Here is a 20,195-nt window from a genome sequence, read left to right on the forward strand (position 1 = left end):
GGCCTCGGTCAGTGGGTTAAGGATCCAGCGTTGCCGTGAGCTGTGGTGTAGGTTGCAGATGCGGCTCAGATCCCGCGTTGCTGTGGCTGTGGTGTAGGTCAGTGGCTACAGCTCCTGATTTGACCCCTAGCCTGGGAACCTCCATATGCCGCAGGTGAGGCCCTAAAAAGCAAAAAAAAAAAAAAAAAAAGAAAAGAAAAAGAAAAGAAAAGAAAGAAAAGGAGAAAGAGGGGGAGAAAGAAAGGGATAAGGCTCCAGCTACTTCCCAGGGCCGGCTGAGGACTGGCAGGCTGCAGGCTGCCCGGGGCCGGGGCTCCGTATGTTACCCACGTCTGAGGGCCTAGAGCACCGGTGCTAGGTAGGGCTAAGTGCCAAGATTTCTGGGCGAAGATAATAAGGCAGCATGCCGAAATTCCAGGCTCTCGGGGTTCAAATCCTAGCTCCCCTGGTTGGTTGACCTTCTACAGTGGGCTTTGCCTTCACCAGCCTCAACTTCCCCAGATGTAAAGCGAGGACAGCCACAGACACACTCCTAGAAAACAGTACGTGTTCAATGAATGTCCACTGCTTTTACTGTTACTACGAATATCACACTGCTTACTGAGTTGCTAATGACAAGAACAGCGACAGTATCTACCTCACAGCTTTGCGGCAGCCCCTGGTATATTCTAACACCCGCACGAGATGCCCCTGTTCTGGTGCCAGGCACTGCCGCTGGGACCTTTCACACGGCGGCTCTCACTTAATCCTCACAGCAAACCAGCTTTTAAGAGGGGTCGCTGTTCTCTTTTCACAAGAGTGAAACGGGGCTCAGAGGATGAGAGATCAAAGACTGGCCGAGATCACACAGCCGGGAAGAGGCAGAAGCAGGAACTGCAGTTAGAGTCACTGGCACCCGGGGCCAAGCTCTTTCCACGGCGTTCCACCGATGGGACAGGAATCAATCACAGACAGAGACTGTCCCCAAGCAGACCCGTGAAGCAGACGGGTGATGCACCATATTTCCGATAATCTCCAGACGCCCAACCTACCCTACCCGTGGCCCAAGTACCTACAGGGCATGGAGGTGCCAAGGGGTCCACTCCCTTTGTGTCCCACAAACCTCCCTTTGTCACCCCAACCCACTGTTTCCCTGTGGGGTGCAGTGTCTGCCTCCCTCCCACTCCCCCCAGGGCAAGGGCTCCTTGAGCCAGCAGCAGAGAGCGCATGCTCACAACCTGGGGCGGGGGGTGCACATTCCAGGTGGGGGATGCTGGACTGCATCGGATGTCATCGGATTGCGGACTGATGGCGTGGGGGTCAGTAAGCAGTGGCCATGTAGGGCGAGAGGAGGAGAGGGACTGGGGCGGTATGGGTGGGGGGAGCGTAGGTGGAATGTAACGGAGGGCCTTGAAATTCTAGGCTGAGGCGTGAGTCCGATGACATCGACGGAAAACAATTTTATTTGCTTTTAGAAGAGCACTTGAATAGTTCAGATTCCTGCCCAAAGTCGCTGACCTCTATGCTTAATAATCTGATTTAATGGAAACTTACACAGCAGCAAGGCTGGCAGGAAGGGCCTGGGGTGGGAGCGGAAGGCAAGGTTATGCAAGTGAGTGCTGGGGACCATTCCAGGTGTAAGCAAGCACCTGTTCCCCACCAGCAGGATGTCCCGAACCCAACTCCTTGCTGCCCCCACCCCTTTCTCCACAGCCCTCACTCCAGGACCCTCAGCCCCTCTGCCTAGGGTCGCTGCCCAGCTCCCTGTCCAGGCCTTGGCCTCCAGGGTCACCCCACCCAAAACCCATCTTTGCAAGAGGTGATCTTCTGAGGCATGAACCCGATCCTATCACTCTATGCTCAGAAGCCTTCAGGCCTCCCATGGCACCTCCATGTGACATGACGGCTCTCTTCCTGGCCCTGGCTCACAATCCGGCCTCAGAGTTGGTAACCTGGGCTCCCAGGGAGCCATCCAGCTCCTCCTCCTGGCCAAGCTACTGGCCTCCCCACTCTGGGCCAGCTACCAGAGATGTGAGGACACAGTTCAAGGTGATGTCCAAGTTCCAACTCGGTGGCCAATGGCTTCCTGTCTGCTTGGCCACCTCCCCCAGGAAGGGTGTATCCAGGCCTTCAGGTCTTCTGAACAAAAGGCAGCAGCTCCCATGTCCCTGGGCTTCAAAGTGCTCTGGGTAGAAAAGGGTGGGGAGTTCACGGTGTGGCTCAGTGGAAACGAATCTGACTAGCATCCATGAGGACACAAGTCTAATCCCCGGCCTGGCTCAGTGGGTTAAGGATCCGGCGTTGCTGTGAGCTGTGGTGTAGGTTGCAGATGTGGCTCAGATCCTGTGTTGCTATGGCTGTGGTGTAGGCCGGCAGCTACAGCTCCGATTTGACCCATAGCCTGGGAACTTCCATATGACATGGGCGCGTCCCCCTCCACCAAAAAAAAAAAAAGAAAAGAAGAAAGAAAAGGGTGGGATGCAGAGGCCTGGGTACCGAGTCTAGGCTTTGGCATCACAGGACTGGGTTTGACTCTCACTAATAACCTCATCGTGGTTTTAGCCTCCTGGTGCCTCCATTTCCCCAGCTGTCGAGTGAGACTAATGCTAACAGCAGGCCTTGGTGCAAGGGGTTTTGTGACCATAAAATGAGACGAGGATTGTAAAGTGCGAACGTAGGTGGTAGGCACAGGGTCGCCTCTTATAAACCATAACTGAAAAGTACGATGAGCTGTATTAAGCTATAAATTATCAACGGAGAGTTCTAGCGACTACATCTTCTTATAAATCCTCATCAGGTTAATAATTAAGAGCAGACAGAGACTGGGCAGTCAAAGGCTGGAATGTTCTGCGGCCACATTCTCTGAGGAGGGAGGTGCCACTCCCCTGGAAACGTGGAGCATCAGGGCAGCCTGCGGGGCCACTTTCCCAAGGATAGTCAACAGCCAGGTTGAAGTCCAACCACCCAAACAAACAGGCCTCCCTTGCCCGCCCGGCCAGGCCAGAATAGCCTCTTAGGTCACTGATAACCACAGGCCAGGGCTGGAGAGATGTTGATCCAACCAGCAGTGACCTCATTTCCTTGGGTTACAATCTCATGGCGGGTTGGGGGGGTGGGGGGCCGTGACCCACTGTGGTCACAAAACTGCCAGGGAGGGCCAGCCACCCAGAAAAGGAAAAGAATTGTGACCCGCAGTCCTTCCGGGATCAGCAGGGCTTCCCAAGGGTCAGAGAAGCTTCTGGTTGAGGACCAAACTCCCAGGCACAACCTTTTCTGCCTGGATTGTTCTGCGGAGTCCTCACCCCCGAGGACTGCCTTTGGCAACCCCTGCATCTTGCTCAAGAGGCCGTGGAGACCAAGAAGGCATCAGGGTCCCGGTAGCATCACGGATGGAGCCTGCGGCCCAGACAGGTGTCTCTTTTCACCCCCTCTCCCCTGCGCTGTCAGTGCCGGGGGCCGGACACAAGGCAAACGCTCAATGAAAGGCCCCTCATCTTTCTTCCTCTCCAGGGATGTGGTGGGACCAGACTGTCCAGAATGCCCCCAAGAGCCAGGAAGAGGAAGTCCTGGAGGAGGGGAGCAGGCGGGGCAGCGGGCACACACTGTGCTCCTGGGAAAGGGGCAGCCCTGCCCTGGTCCGTGGAATGAGCTTGCTCAAGGGCCCTGCACAGGGCGGCTGCAGTCACCAGCTGTGACATCAAAACGTAGCTCTTGGGGCGCTGCCTCAGCACCTCAGTGTGTTCAGCTGACCTCGGCTGAACATACTGCCCCTCCGAATGGTGGCAGGACACAGGGGAGGCCCCTTCTTAACTCGAGGGCAGGGACAAGGAAATGAACATTCACGGGGACCTCATGACATGCCAGGGGCTGAGCGGCCTCCGCGCCTTTCTCCTGTGAGATGGGGACGAGGTGTGAAATGAATAAATGCCTGAAAGGATATGGATGAGCAACGGGGTCCCTACTGCCCAGCACAGGGAGCTGCGTCCGATCTCGGGGTAGAACAGGACGGAAGATGCTATGGGAGAAAGTGTGGACATCCATATACGTGTGTGTATATATCTAAGTGTATGGCGGGGTCGCGATGCTGTACAGCATAAATTGATACACACCGCACATCAACTCAACTCTAACAAAAGAAATTTTCAGTCTATCAGGCACTACGTTAAGTACATTTCAGGTAAATCACCTTGTGAAATAAAGCCTTATGAAATAGGACACACCTTCCCCATCTCCGATCCTGCTTTGTTTTCTCTTCAGAGCCTTTATCCCTAACTGATACATTCCTTTTTATTCAATGTTGATGATCTGTGTCCCCCACCTGCATTTTCTCTAAGCAGGGAGCCACAGGCGGTGAACAGGCAGACCTGGCCCCTGACTTTTGGGGGCTCAGGACCAAGGCTGATTCCCATCAATACAGGGCAGTGTACAGGGCCCAGCCTGACTTGGTCCACCTCCTGCACGGTCTCCAGATTCTTCTCTGCCTGCTCGCTCTGCTTTAGACACACCAGCTCTCTATCTGCTCTTCGAATAGACCAGGTAATTCCTGCCTCAGGACCTTTGCACTTGCTAATGTCACTGCCTGAGATATATAAAGCCTTGCACCTGGTACCTGAGACACAGTCAGGGCTCCCTCCTTGTTGCTGTCACATGGGTACCCCCTGTCACCTTGCTCAGAACATGGGAGGCCTGCACTGCAGCCCCCTTTCCCAGGAACGGGGTGTGGCATACAGCAGGTGCCTGGCACAAGCAGGCCTCAATCTCTGGCTGCTCTCTCTGCTTTCACCTCCAAATCACAATGGGATGACCCCTGAGAGGTCCAGTGGCCCAAATGTGCAAAGACAGGAAGACACTTGACCGGGACAGAGTCAATTCCAAGACAGAGTCAATTCCCAGGGAAACAAAATCCTTCTCTGACCCCTGCCTGGTCAAGGAGTCGTGTCTTGGGAAGCCGACAAGCCTCCCCAGATGTGGAAAGGAGCCTTATCTCTGGCGCACCCTCCCCTGTTTGGCCAGCAATACTGGGCCCCAGAGAGGTTTGGCAACCTGCCCAGGGTCACAGAGCAGGTGGTAACTGAGCAGAGCCCTGGCCCTGGGTTTCCCAAGGCCTTGTCCAGTCCTCCTTCCACCACTCCATAGGGCGTCTTGGGGCACGGGTGCCATCAGGGTTAAAAACCCGCTCCGAGGAACAGAGAAGACAAATCCACCCCCTCCTGACCCCCCCCCCCCAACCAAAGGAGGGCAGGGTGCTGTTCAGAAAAGAGCTGGGGTAGGGGTGGAGGGGCCCAGACTGATTCTCCTGTGGGAGCAGGTCAGGGCCAGGTCCCTTCACCCCTCTGAGCCTCAGTTTCCTCATCTCTAAAGAGGGGGCGACAACCTCCCAGGACCAGCCGAGGGGTTAAAGCGGGTCGTGGTTATAGGGCAACAGAGACCCTCTTGGGCGCTCAGCTCTGTCTTCAGGGTCCTATCGTCTGATGGCTGAGAGGGAGGCAAAGGAAACCAAGAAATTCCGTAAGTGAAAAAGAAAATTCCAGTGCTGGACAGGGGAGTGGGCAGCCAGAGGCCCCTGAGGGCTTTCTGGGTTGTAAACATGGAAATGAAGAGGCTTGGAAGCCAGAGGTGAAGGCAGGAAGCTTCTGGGTTTAATTCATCTCAGAGGGGCATCCGATGAGGCCGTAACTGAATAATTCCAAAGGCATTCGGGGTTACACAGGCCCCGAGCATTTACTAGGTTATCTGAACAACGGCTGATTCTAGGAATCGGGGATGGATTCACCATGCGTCAGTCGCTGCCAGGAAGCCCGCACTGATTCCTCACCCAGTGTGGGCCTGGGGACAGGGAAGGGGGCTTGGTGGTGGGGGCCCGGCTCTGATGTCAGAACCTCACCCCCTCTCGGGTGGAGAGCTGCCTGTCTTCCTTCTCTGAATTCTTCCAGCTCGAACATCAAACGAGCCTGGGATGACTCAGAGGGAAAAAAGCCCACTGGCCAAACACAGGGACGGCAAACAGGAGCTTCCTCGACCCCAGAAGGGAACCAGCGTTTTCTCTTCAGCTTTAACAAAGCAACCTTGGGTTTGGCTCTCGGCTTTAAAACCCTTTTAAGAAACAGAGGAGTGGCTGATGCCACAGGCTTGGAAACGCCAGATGGAAGGTTTAGAGGTGTCTCTCCCTTGTAAAGCCCCTTTCCCCTTCTCATCTGCCAGTCCCCCTCCCCCACCGAAAGTTCTGGAACGCCCCTTGGGGAGGGGGGTGGGGGGGATGTGACTTACATTTCTGTTGTTATGAATCCGGTAAGCTCTGAGAGGAAGAGGAAGAAGATGAAGAGGCAGCAGCAGATGGAGACTGGAAGAAAGAAGGCAGACGCACAGTTAAGGGGGGGGGGCACTGATGGAGGAGGGAGCCCCCCCCCCCCAAGGAAAGCTGCTTACAGGGAAGGGGACAGAGGCCCAGACCCTGCAAAGCCCCTTATTCTTGGCCTTGATAGGAAGCTTCCCCACTCCCATAAAAGTCAACCACCTTGGGAATGGATCTGACCTCCCTCCGACCCACCCATGTACAGTGACCCCCACACAGGCAGACCCCGCAAGGGGCCAGTCCGACTTCCTTCCACAAGGGCATTTTAATGCAGACATCAGTCAAAAACCAAGGGCTGCACATCGGTGGCCCACAGATGTATTCTGTTTGGCTCGAGTGACACATATTTTAAAATCTGGAAGTTCCCGCTGTGGTGCAATGGGATGGGCAGAGTCTTGGGAGCCCTGGGATGCAGGTTTGATCCCCAGCCTGGCACAGTGGGTTAAGGATCTGGCATTGCTGCAGCTACGGCCTAGTGTTGGGGACATGGCTCAGATCGTCAGTGTCGGAAAATGAGACACATGAACACGGGGAGATCTCGACACGGCTCTTTCCTTCTGCAGAAGGGCGCGGGTGCTCAAAGAGCGCCGTGCAAAGAAGAAAAGACCCTCCCTATTTGTCCCTAACGCAGGCGATGTACCTGTCCCCTTCCCATGGGTCAGGTCAGGGCACACATTCTTCTCGGTGGGCTAATGTGAAACGAATTGTTACTGGGAGAAGAGGGAAAGTGGGGGGGGGGGTCGCAGGAAGGCGTTTCAGTGAAACTAGAGCCGCTTGGAGTCACCAAGACTTCCTTTGATAGAAAAGACATTATGTTACTTTCCACACTAGGTTGCAACTGTGGCTTGGATCTGATCCCTGGCCCAGGAACTCCATATGCCGTGGGGCGGCCAAAAAGCAAAAAATAAATTAATAAATAAAATTAAAATTTGGAGTCGACATTGAACAATCCGGAGATATCACATAGCAGTCCAGATTTCCGGCTGCTCCAGAACACTTGAGCCCTTGTTCCCGTAGGAGGTATGAGCTCACCAGTTTGCCACAGGCCCCACCACTCCCTCTTGCTGCCCTGCATCTGCTGAGGCGGAGCATCTATCACCACCCGCTGTGGTACCATCGATGTTGTGCCGCTGTTCCCATCAGAGGCAGGACAATGAGGCCACCCAGTGCTATGCTTTAAGAGAAGAGGCAGCGCTTCATGGGAGAGAAGGATGGTCCCGGAAGTGCAAAATGCAGAGGACGAAAGGCGTTCCCGGTGGGCCCACGTCACTTGTATTTACCTCACCTGCCTGGCCCCTGATGACGCCGGAGTTTGTGACCTTGGAGTCATTCCCTGGGACAGGACATAACAAGTGCCCCAAGGCTGGCCCCCAACTCACCACCAGCCCCATCTCCTGACACTCCCCCAACATCTAACCACCCAGCTACCCCACGCCACGTGCTGTTCCCTAAATATGTGGTTCCTCTATCTGGAATGTCCTTCCCCATTGTCCTTCCTCCTCCTTGGTCATCCTCTCTGCCTGGTGAACTCCTACTCATCCTCCCAGGTAGGAGCCCAACGCAAATGTCCCTTCTGGTGGGAAACTCCTCCCAACCCTCAGAAGTGGAGCTGGTCACACTTTACTCTGTATTCCCAGCTTCCATTTGAACCCTTTTTAAATGTTACTGGTCATCTGTGGCTGTCCTTTTCTTTAGACATCCTGGAAGGCAAAAACTTGACAGCTCAGTGCCTAGCCTGGGGCTGGGCACGCAGGAGGTCACAATGAGTTGTGGGCATAGCAGGGAGCCGGCTCCCTGGGGAACAGACCGAGGGCTGAGTGTGCTGCATCTGGCTTTATCCCAGAGGCATGGGGGGGAAGGGCTCACACAGCGTGGGCCCACCTGCTGTGCATCCCTGGCTAAGTTACTTAGCCCCCCGCCCCTACCCAACACCTCCGTTTCCTCATCTGTAAAATGGCAGCACCAGCAGCACCTGCTTTATGGGGCCGACTGAGAACCTCCACACCACAGAGGCTGGACTTGAAATAGTGCCTGGCAGGTAATGAGAACTGGAGCATTAGCTCATTATTAGGATTTTTATCAGTGAGATTTTGGAGGGTGGTCTGGTGATTGGGGGAAGGTGATGCGGCAAAGGGTTGACCCTTAGTTTCCTGCAAAGAAAAAAAAGTTTCCAGTCCCACCTGTTGATTTGCCTACAGTCCTTTTTTTTTTTTTTTTTTTTTTGGATCCTAGAATTTTTACTTGTCTACACCCAAAAGTGTTTCCTTCAGAAACATGTGCCTATTGAAAGCAGGAGGGAGGAACAGACTCAATTTAAAGCTTTTTTTGTGTGTGTGTTTTTGCCTTTTCTAAGGCCGCTCCCTTGGCATATGGAGGTTCCCAGGCTAGGGGTCGAATCGGAGCTGTAGCCACTGGCCTATGCCAGAGCCACAGCAACGTGGGATCTAAGCCGCGTCTGCGACCTACACCACAGCTCACGGCAACGCCGGATCCTTAACCCACTGAGCAAGGCCAGGGATCGAACCCACAACCTCATGGTTCCTAGTTGGATTCGTCAACCACTGAGCCACGACGGGAACTCCTTAAAGCTTTTAATAACAGGATGAAAATGAACCTAAATCCATTCATGTGACTATTCATGAAAGTCTTCAGACACATGGTTAGTTTGGCTTTCCATCTGTACCACTCTTTCTCTGAGGATTTCATGTACTCCTTTCTTACCCAGTCTTTTGTAGAACTGGCTCATGGCTCTGTCTCTCTTTTTTGGGGTTGGGGAAGGGCTGCGCCCATGGCACACAGAAGTTCCCAGGTCAGGGCTCGAACTTGTGCCACAGCAGTAACCAGAGCCACAACAGTGACAACGCTGGATCCTGAACCCACCGAGCCACCAGGGAACTGCAGTCGGCTGCATTCTCGACAGCCTGCACCTGGTTGCGCCGACGGGATGGACGCTGCAACGAAGTATTTATCGTCATGACTGTCACTGTCCTGACATCATCTACCTTCGGTAAAATGAGCTGAGATGCCCTCCCAGGGAAGAAGGCAGAGAAGAGGGGTTTGCTGGGCACCTAAGAGGCCCTGCTGTGGGAGCGCTAATGGATACTCATCATTTCACGCTCCCGAGTGACCGGAGGCAAGAGCCCACATGGAGGTTGTGGAAGTGGAGCCTCAGAGAGAGAAGAGCCTGGCCCAGGGACACGGAAGGGTGGGCTGGAGCCTGAGCATCCTAGAGCCAACACCTTAAGAAAGAGGATGCTGAGGTCTGGGACTGCAAGTGAAGGGAGGGACAGCCACATCCAAAACCACACCCAGACGTGAGGGACACTAGCCTGACTCCCCGGTTCCTCCAAACTTCAAAAAAGCTGTAGGGGGCAGAGGTTAAGGGGTTTACTTTGTGTATGTGTGTGTGGTGGGAGAAGGTTATACACGCACCTGAAAGAAAAATCATCGCTATGGAAAAAGGCAAACTGTGTGAGTCTCTTTCTCGCGCCTGACCCACAGCCCCCTGCCCAGAGGTACCACCCTTCCAGTGGCTGTCCTGTCGCGGGCACGCGAGTTTATCGTCTAAGTCAACAGCATAAGACACACATCCCTTCAACTGTGCTTCACTCGCTCGGCAATCTGCGTCTAAGCAGGTGCCACACCGGTTTATACAGAGTGGCCACACTGCTGGTTGATTTTCATGGCCTTTCTGGAAATTAATGTCCAGTGTCTTTCTCCAGCTGCTGAACAAATGCACTGCAGAAGACCAGCTGGCCATCCAAGTTTCCCAGCTCATACCTTCCCCTCCTCACCTGGGCAGTCCAGCTGTGATGCCTCCTGATAAAGAATCCAGTCAGGCGGGTAAGGCACCCTTCACCTGGAATCTTGCACCATTTCTGACCCATGTTTCAGAATCACTTTCACCCCACCCATCCCAGCTTTAAGCCCTAGCAATCCACGCGTTGCTTTAATAAAACATACTATTTTTGCTGTTGTTGTTTTTCTTTAGGGCCGCACCCAAGGCCTATGGACGTCCCCAGGCTAGGAGTCAAATCAGAGCTACACCTGCTGGCCTACACCACAGCCACAGCAATGCCAGATCGGAGCTGTGTCTGTGACCTACACCACAGCTCACAGCAATGCTGGAACCTTAACCCACTGAGCGAGGCCAGGGATCGAACCTGCATCCTCATGCATGCTAGTAGGGTTTGTTACTACTGAGCAACACAGGAACTCTGGTTGCTTTACTGATGAACAGGTACAAAATAGGGAGGTGTTTCTGAAGGTCAATGCTGACTCAGACCAATGCAGGTTTTCCAGCTGCCTTCCTTGCCCCGAGCCTGCAAATGGGCCCCAACGTTCTGACTCTATGCAGATCAGAGGTGGTGGGGAGACAGAGATGGGAGGCCTCTTTCCAAACTGTATGCATCGTTCCAGGCTTGGACTGAGCAGGTGGATAAGTGTAGAGTCTACACAGCTGAATCCCAAATGTCCAGCAGCCCAGTCTCTGGGTCTGCTCCCCAGACCCTGTCCCCGGACCGGGAGGACAGAGACAATGTCTCAGCACCAGTGGGGCCTCCGGAGCGAGGCCAGGGATCGAGGAGGAGGTGTGGAGTAAATATTTGTTGAATGACTGACTGAATGAATAAAAATCGTGAAGGCAGGTAGGAAGTATTTCCATCAGAACGGCCTTGTGACATCAGGAGTTTTTCAATCCATGTTTGGGCAAGACGCTCAGGCTCTCTGACTCTAGATTTCTGAAACTGACTCAGGCGCTGGCAGCAGGAATGTGACCCCAGGAGGATGCTGGCTCGTGAAAGACCTGGCGCAGCGAGCAAAAGAAGCACCAGACCCAAGCCCCCAGAGCCTGGCAAGTCAAGGAATTGGTCCAGGGCCACACGGCTGCTTCGGTGGAAGAGGCAACATTCAAAGCTCATCCTGTGAGTCTCCAGCGCCCTTGCTGGTTTCTTCAGTTATTAATAGCCCTTACTGTGACGTCATGAAATGGTGTGTTTGTGTGTCACGTGCTCTTCAAGGACAAAGACGGAAGCCCATTCATCAACGTGGTCCCAGGACTTGGCACGGGGTCTGGCCCAGACCTGGTTAATAAATATTTGCTCACTAAATGGTAGCTAAGGGCTGGCTTCCCACGCTCACGCCTTTCCTCTTGTGCAAGGGAACTTGCCCTCTCGCACACTCTCGTTGAGACAGCAAATCCGACCATGTCCCCAGAGGGCCATGTGGCAGTACCTTGCCCTCTGACCCAGTCATTCCTCTTCTAGGAGAGTTACCTTACAGACCTAACCATACAAGGATACAAAAACACACGGACCAGGATGTCTGTAATAGCAATAAGCCAGAATGGGCACGCCTACCCTCAGGAGGCTGGTTGCATCAACCAGGGGTCAGGCAGATCATGGAACACGACACAGCTGGAGAAGAACCTGGTGGCCATTTACGTGCCGATAGGAAAGGCGTGTGGGACATGCATGTGCCCATCTGCGCTTATAGCGACGACACAGGTATTTCAAAGCCAGAGTATATTTCTAAAAAACTGAACACAGACCTGATGGTTAAACACGCTTGAGGAGAGAGAAATGGCAGAGCCTGCAAAGAAGCTGGTGGCAGGAAGGGGACAGGAAGCCTTACTGGAGTTTTTGTGACCAGGTTCATAAACTAGGCGACTAGTCAGACCAACAAGCCCCTTTCCTCTCATGTCCCCTGAATGTCATTTCCGTGGGGACCAAGACACACAGCGTCACAGCCTCTGCAGTCACAGACCCTCGCAGGCTGCAGGCTCCGGGAAGGCAGTGGTAAGGAGAGCTACATGGTCCAAGCTCTGAGGGGTTGGCACATAACCTACACGGCCGTGATCCTTCCCCCACCGCTCCCCACCGCTTTTTAGGGCTGAACCTGGGGCATGTGGAAGTTCCCAGTCTAGGGGTTGAGTCGGAGCTGTAGTTGCTGGCTTATACCACAGACACAGCCATATCAACACCAGACCTGAGCCGCATCTGTGACTTACACCACAGCTCATGGCAACGCCGAATCCTTAACCCACTGAGCAGGGCCAGGGATCGAACTCGCATCCTCATGGATACTAGTCGGGTTTGTAACCTGCTGAGTCGCAACAACAACTCCAATTTAATCCCCAGATCAGAAAACAGGCTCAAGAGTTCTTGCCATGGCACGAAGGGATCAGCAGCATCTTGGGAGTGCTTGGGATGCAAGTTCAGTCCCAAGTTTGATCCCTAGCCAGGCACAGTGGGTTAAGGATCCGGTGTTGCTGTAGCTTGGGTAGCGACTGCCACTTGGATCTGATCTCTGGCCTGGGAATTCCATATGCCACGGGACGGCCAAAAAAGACAAAAAAAAGAAAGAAAAGAAACGAAAACTGAGGTTCAGAGAACTGACATGACTTGCCCAAGGTCACCCAGCTGCCAACGGGAGAAGGAACCTAGCTCTGGCCAACCCGAAGCCCGGCAGGTGACAAATCCTGCTGCCTGGCTGCTCTGTTCCCTCCTCCAAGGATGTGGAGATCCAGGCTCAGGATGGCACCTGCCTGAGCTGAGCTGGAGAGAGGGAGAGCTGGGCAGGCCCTGGGAGGAGCAGTGGGTTCCAATCTGACTGTCCTGCTTGGGGAACAGTCTGCAGGGGAGGGTCCCTCTCCTGCACCAAGCACTGGAGCAGCTAGGGGGTGCAGGGACGCCCATCTTCTGTGAAACTTCAGACATGCCACTTCACCTCTCTGAGTCCATTTTCTCATCTGGGAAATTCCGGTAGAGCATTCTTTTTGGTTTGTTTTTATGCTTTTTTAAAAATGAACATTATTGTGGAATAATAATAGACGCAAAGACAGGACTGCAAGTTCCTGTCCCCCTTCGCCCAGTTTCCCCTAATATTAACAGCTTATACAACCCCACTGTTTGTCAAAATGAAGAAATTAACAGTGTACAATACTGTTGTGGGGTTTTTTTTTCTTTGTTTTTTGGGTTTTTTTTTGTCTTTCTGCCCTTTTCTTGGGCCGCTCCCGTGACAGAGGGAGGTTCCCAGGCTAGGGGTCTAATTGGAGCTGTAGCCACCAGCCTATGCCACAACCATGGCAATGCCAGATCCGAGCCACGTCTGTGACCTGGGCAGGTCTGGCTCAGGGCAACACTGGATCCTTAACCCACCGAGCGGGGCCAGGGATTGAACCCGCAACCTCATGGTTCTTAGTCAGATTCGTTAACCACTGAGCCATGATGGGAACGCCTGTACAACACTGTTAACTAAGCTACAGACTCCTTAGACCACACGTCTCCCCTGCTGGTGCGGGCTTTCTGTTCTAGGACCTGACTCGGGATCCCATTTTGCATTTAGTCCTTGTGTCCTTGATCTTGAATCTGCAACAGTTCCCCAGTCATTTCGTGGTTTTCAGGGGGGCCTTGTCACTTTCAAAGCAGACTGGCCAGGTGTCCCGTAGAGTGTCCCCCAGGTGGGGGACGTCTGGTGCTTTCTCATGATTCGTCTGGGTTGTGGTTTCGGGGGAAGAGTCCCAGGAGGTGAGGTGCCCTTCCCATCACGTCCCACTGGGGGCCTGTGACATCCACGTGACCTCCCTCTCACTGGCTGATGCTAACTAACCTCTGTTCCTCAGCGAAGGGGCCGCCTCCGGATGTCTCCACCCTACAGTTATCCTTTCCTTCCCATCATCCCCTCTTTAATGGCAAGTCACAAGCCTGCAGTGCAGGAGAGGAGAGTCGAAATATCTTCTTATATATATTTTGGAATTCCTCTAGTAAGACGATTCCCCCTTTCTCCACCATTTAGACCAGAATGGACGCATAGAATGTTTTCTTCCTTCTCTGGCTTAGAAGCCAATGACGCCATCATTCGCTGTGTTACTCCAAGTGCCCCAGCTGGCCTTTGTCCTCTTCCGCGCTGGCTCCCGAGTCCTGCTGACGTGCCCTCATCCCTTGTGTTCCCCTCGGCACTTTTCTGCTGTCTGGCACAAGGTGTCCCAGGCTCACGTTGTTCACGTCCTGCCCCAGCCCTGCAATCTGCCACTTCCCCAAGGAGCCCTGTGTCCTTTTAGTGGAGACTGGCGAACAGAAACCAAAATCTGCCTGAGATGGTTCTTTTGGAAAACGGATAGAAACATCCTTATGTCAAAAACTCCAAAAGTCTAAAAGGCGTGAAGAGAAAATTAAGTTGAAGCGGTCGGGGCTCTCCAACCCCAGAGCCTGTCGCCCTTCCTGGAGGCAGCTCCTCACCATGATTCCTGGTGTCTCCTTCCGGAGACAGGTGATGCCCACCCCTCGCAGGGCTGCAGTGGGGGCAGAGATGCGCTGAGGAACGAGATGCAGGGCCTGGCACGATGCCCCTCAGGTCTCCCCTCTGTCCCACCCCGCCCAGCATTTCTGCAGAGGGAGGGCGCACACGGGAATGGGGGCTGGGAGGGGGTTGGGGGCAGTGGCAAGAGGGGGGGCTACTCACTAATGGCCCCGGTGTACGTCGGCTGCGTGAGGTCCTTGGGCACCTTCCTGTAGATGTCAAACCTGCAGAGAGCAAAGGGGACAGGGGTGAGGCACACACAGGAGGCAGGGGTCAGGCAGTGGGGGCAATGATGCTGGCTGGTGGGCCACATGGGTCAGAGGCTGCCCTGCTCCCCAGAACCGGCTCCTCCAAGAGGCCTGGAGGCCGCCCCCTCCCCCACCTCCCCAGGTCCCCTCACCTCCCTCAAGGCGCGTCCTCACAACGTGTCACCACCTGAGACAGGTGGCCCAGACCCCTGAGGTCATGGGTCTGGGTTGGTCCTGACCCCATGAGAATGTAACCTTCATGAGGGCAGCGACATCATTAGGTTTTGCCCCCTGCCATGTCCCCAGACCCTGGCCTGGGCTTGGTACACAGTAGGTGCTCAAAAAGCCTGAAGGGAATGAACTGAACGCGAGTGTCGGCTTTCTCTGACGCTGAAGGGAACAGGGAAACGCAGTCTTTCCTGAGTTCTCTGATGACGCTGCATTCTCGCCTGGCGTCACCTCTCCGCCCCCTCTTCCCTTTCCTGCCTCCACCTCCTCCTCTGATTCCAGTCCCCGCTCCCAGCTCCCGATTCTTGTTCCACCCAGACACAGGCAGATGCCTTTCTTTCCTGTGGATCCCCCCGGAGCAGACGGGGGTGGGGTGGGGTGGGTGGTGCTGGGATGTGGGGGAAGAATTTGGGGTTTCGGAGTCAGGCAGACACGGGTGTAATTCTGGCCAGCTGTTTTAAGAGTGAAGGCCCTCGAATCAGACTGCCTGCCCCAGGTTCACATCTTGGCTGGTCTTCTTCCTCGCTGTATGACTTTAGGCAAGTGACTTCACCTCTCTGAGCCTGTTTCCTTTGCTGTAAAAATGGGGCTGCTGTTATGAGGACACGCCAGGCCACTGAGAGGAGGAAGGGAAATAAAAAAGTCTGTGGAGGGTGTGACACAGTGTCCCCAGGGAGGCTCTCTAGGCTCTTGGCTTCCTCCCCTTCACTTGAACCTGAGCAGGCAGTTCTATGGAAAAAGTCCGCACGGCGTTCCCAGCTCCACGGTAGAGGCTGCTGGCGGGGTAAAGGGCTGGCTGATGGTTCCTCTTGGGTGATTGGGAAACAATATCACTGCCCTGCTCACCCAAATGCAAGGACTTGCAAAGCTTGCCTAAGATCTGATACTTGACTCCTCTGCGCTCTAATTACACGTGAAACGTGCTTGGTTTCCCAAGACCTCAGGGGAGAAAAAATTCCTGTGAGCAGTGAGGTAAAAGGTACTGCTTTCTCTCCTTCCGTCTCGGCTACTGTGCGTTGGCTCCGAAGGGCACGGAAAACTGAGCGTGCGGTCGGGACAGGAGGGGAGCTCACATTACTCAACTATCCATACTTACGCCCCCCCTTTCTTGCTTTTTAGGGCCACACCTGCGCCCTAAATTGGAGCTACAGCTGCCAGCCCACAGCCACAGCCATGCAGGATCCAAGCCGCGACTTCGATCTACACCACAGCTCACGGCAACCCCGGATCCTTGCTGAGCAAGGCCAAGGATCGAACCCACAACCCCATGGTTCCTAGTCGGATTCGTTTCTGCTGCGCCACGATGGGAACTCCCCCCGCCCCACGATGGGAACTCTCCCCACCCCAAGTTCTAACGCTGCCCCCATTAGCTGTGAGAGGCACGTGAGAGGCAAGAGCACATACTGTGAAGTCAGACTGCCTGGGCTCAAAGGTGACCTCACTACTGTGTGACCTTGGGCACAACAGCGAGCCTCTCTGTGCCTCAGTTCCTCTACCCGCCAAATGGGGGCAAGAGTAGTAACTATCTCCTAGCATAGGGATTAGGACCAAATGACTTTGTGAACGTAAAGCGCTTAGAACCCTGCCTGGCACCCAAAAGTGGTTTAGGAGTATTTGGTGTTAGTCCGATTAATGTTCATTTGGCTACCACTTATGAGCACCTACCACGCACTAGTCCTCTTTGAGGTACTAGGGACATGGAGATGAAATCAGCCCTTGGGCCCGTGAGCCTGTAATTCAGCAGCAGAGCCAAAGAAGGAAACGAGAGAACGTGGTCGTGCTCCTCGAGAGGCAGAGGAATCCGGAAAGGGGACAGGGACGATCCTGAAGCTTCCTGCAAGGGGTCCTCTCCGAAGCGAGCAGGAGGACGGGAGGGAGGGGAGGTACAGGCCAAGATTGGTCCAGGTAGGAAGAACAGCCAAAGCAGAGGCCAGGAGGATGGTGGAGCCTGGCAGGCTGAGGGGCTGGGTACCTGCCTGTGGTGCTGCGATGAGAATGGAGGGAGAGAGGCTTACAAGCCAGCTCCCACGTCCAGTTAATACCGGGTCACCCTCCTGGGCCCACAGACAGAAACTGGGCCTCATGGGTTAAAAAACAGATGAGCCACCATCTCAAGTTTTAGGAGTTTCCTGGTGGCACAGTGGGTTAAAGATCCAGTGCTGTCATTGCTGTGGCTTGGGTCGCTGCTGTGGTGCGGGTTCGATCCCTGGCCCAGGAACTTCCGCATCCCATGGACGTGGCCCAATCCCCCACCCCACCTGGGAGTTTTATGGGAAGTTAGAGGCCACTCAGAGTAAGGAGGTGGGGGCGGCCTAGAGCAGTGCGACAAGGGTGAGGAAGGGATGGGAGATTGTTACACACAGGGGAGCTGAGCAAGTGTGCAAATACAGTCAGGACAGCGGGGGGGCCAGGTGGCTCACTGTGGGGGAAGGGACATACACGTAGACAGAGACGCAGACTTAAACCCTGTGGTGTCAGGGTGGAAATGAAGGTATTGCTATGGAGTCCTGGTTTTCAACATACACAAGAAACATCCGTGTGTGTGTGTGTGTGTGTGTGTGTGTGTGTGTGTGTGTGTGTGTGTGTGTGTGTATCCACATCGTATCCGCATTTCTTTCGTAGCTCATTCTGGAGAGAACGGGCAGAAACAGTGACAGTCCGATAACAATGAGCACATCTGCCTCCCGAACCTTGGCTCCCAAATCTCATTCTTTACTCAAAGGAATCCATTCCTTGGAGAAATGGCTGATTCCAGGGCTGGGCAGGGACCATACAAGATGAACTTGGAGTATCTTCTTATGTCAGAAGGCAAGAAAGAATGATGGGACATATCAAAAGGACAAGAAGCCAGCTTACAGGGGCTCCCACCGGCTGAAGAAGGGACAATGTCAGCATTTAAATCGATACTCATAGTAATAGATTATAACCTATGAGATAAAATGCGAAGCCACAAATCTACATACATGTAAATAAAGAAACGAATACATCAAAAGTCTGATGAGGAAGAGGCCAGTTCCCTGCTTTCAAAATACTTCCCCCCCAAAATCTTTACTCATGATAAAGGGAAAAAGAGTAACTGCACAGAGGAGAAACTTGGCAGACATCATCTTGATCAAGTGATCGCAGTGAGTGTCACCAGTCAGGAGAAACGTCATGTCCCTCCTGATAAGACGTACTGGGGAGGGCCCCCCAGCACTCCTCTGGGGAACTTGCTCAAAATGTACAACCTCAGCTGAGTTATGAGAAATTCAAACACATCCAAACCGAGGGTCATGCTGCAAAATGACCGGCCAGCATTTCTCAAAAGTGTCAAGGACACAAAGGCAAGTAAAGACCTTGGAACTGACAGGGATCTGCTGGGCAGCACAGGTTACCCTACCAGATCCTCTGTGATCATCGCTATGGGAAAAGAATCTGGAAAATGTATGGATGCGTATGCGTATATGGAAAACTGAATCACTGCTATACAGCAGAAATTATCACAACATTGTACATCAATGTACTTCCATAAAACTTTAAAAAATGGAAAAAAAAAAAAAAAAAAAAGACCAAGAAACTGTCAGAGATTGGAGGAGACGAAAGAGATGCGACACCTAAATCCTGCAGGAGGTCCTGGATCAGAAAAAGGACATCGGTGGGACAATGGATGGAATCGGACTAAGATCTGTAGATGGGTTAATAGTCCTGTAAAGTGTTCTTTTCCTGGTTTTGAAAATGGTTATACAAGAGGTTATACAAGAGGTTAACATTGAAGGAAGCATGTGGGAAGTCTTCATATTATTTTGGCAATTTTTTGGCAAGTCTGTAATTATTTCAAAATGAAATGTTAAAATTAAAAAAAAAAAAAAAACCCACCCAGCTCACTTTCTTCACACATGCTTGATCCCTGTAGGCATCTAAGTTTGAGATGCGGGTCTAACAAATGTTGGCCGAATATGCTGGGTGTCAGGCAGAGTATGTCCTTGTTGGAGGGGAGAGGGGAGAGGAAGGCTGAGTGAACAAAGGTCTAGGAGAGGAGGCAAGACTTGAACCCAACTGTGGCAACGGCACTCACAGAAGGCAAGCGCTCTGGAAGGAGTGAATGATGCAAAACCAGGATCACCGCCATCGCATGCTGGGCATGTTCCCATGTGTATTTGTACTGAATTCTCAGTGACTCTGGCAGATATTGATATCCTGTTTTTCCAGGAAGAAGACTACGGCTCAGTCATAAGCAACTTGCTCTCAGTTTCCAAGTCAGTGATTAAGCTGGGACTCAAACCCACGTCTGGGTGCACAGACCATGATCCTTCCACTGCCCTGTACTTGTAGGAAGCAGTTTAGAGCTCATTTAATCATTATTTATTTTACAGCCACACCTGCAGCATATGGAAGCTCCCAGGCCAGGGACTGAATCTGAGCCACAACTGTGACCTACCCCACAGCTGCTGCAGTGCCGATCCTTTAACCCACTGCGTGGGCTGAGGATCAAACCCACACCTCCGCAGCAACCAAAGCCACTGAAGCCAGATTCTTTTTTTTTTTTTTTTTTTTAGGGCCAAACCCATGGCATATGGAGGTTCCCAGGCTAGGAGTCGAATTGGAGCTATAGCTGCCAGCCTACACCACAGCCACAGCAAGTGGGATCCGACCTGCATCTGCGACCTACACCACAGCTCACGGCAACGCTGGATCCTTAATTCACTGAGTGATTCCAGGGATCAAACCCGCAACCTCATGGTTCCTAGTCGGATTCGTTTCCACTGTGCCATGACAGGAACTCCTGCAGTCAGATTCTGAACCCATTGAGCCACGGCAGGACCTCCCGGAGCTCATTTATTGGTAAGCTAACATCTCAAGGTTTTGCCTATTTGCTTTTCCAAGGATGCTGCCCCCAAGCAGGGAGGCTCTCTCGGAAAACAGGAACCAGTTCAAAACACATTCATTCATTCAGTAGGTATTTACCAAGTTCCTACTAGCAGTGCATTAGATGGTGGGAAAATGAAAACGGCCAAGGTAGACGGGGCCCCCACCCCGATGAAACTGTCGGTGTGGCAATGCTATTGGCTCCTTGGGAAGGGCCACCTAAACAGAATGTTCTCTGATCATGA

At 53.3% G+C, this 20,195-nt stretch overlaps 1 protein-coding gene across 2 annotated transcripts in view; it reads right to left on the minus strand.

Annotated features, from left to right (window-relative positions):
• ERGIC1 (endoplasmic reticulum-golgi intermediate compartment 1) overlaps positions 1–20,195 on the minus strand; it is a 119,810-nt gene that overhangs the window by 50,670 nt on the left and 48,945 nt on the right. Inside the window, exons 1-3 of one of the 2 annotated variants that reach the window (XM_085002467.1) lie at positions 15,030–15,269; positions 14,792–14,853; positions 6,247–6,319 (exon numbers count right to left, since the gene is read on the minus strand). Coding sequence is in view for 1 of the 2 variants with exons in the window: in XM_003134052.7 (XP_003134100.4) it covers positions 6,247–6,319; positions 14,792–14,853 (135 nt within the window). In the remaining variant the exon portion in view is untranslated. Of the gene's footprint in view, positions 1–6,246; positions 6,320–14,791; positions 14,854–15,029; positions 15,270–20,195 lie in introns of those variants that run through there. The other variant, XM_003134052.7, reaches the window with a different exon arrangement.

The sequence above is a fragment of the Sus scrofa genome, chromosome 16 (assembly GCF_054392235.1).
Source record: "Sus scrofa isolate SSC_HxYL_T2T_F1_AM1 chromosome 16, Sscrofa_HxYL_maternal_Yorkshire_Landrace_v2.0, whole genome shotgun sequence".
Lineage (NCBI taxonomy): Eukaryota > Metazoa > Chordata > Mammalia > Artiodactyla > Suidae > Sus > Sus scrofa.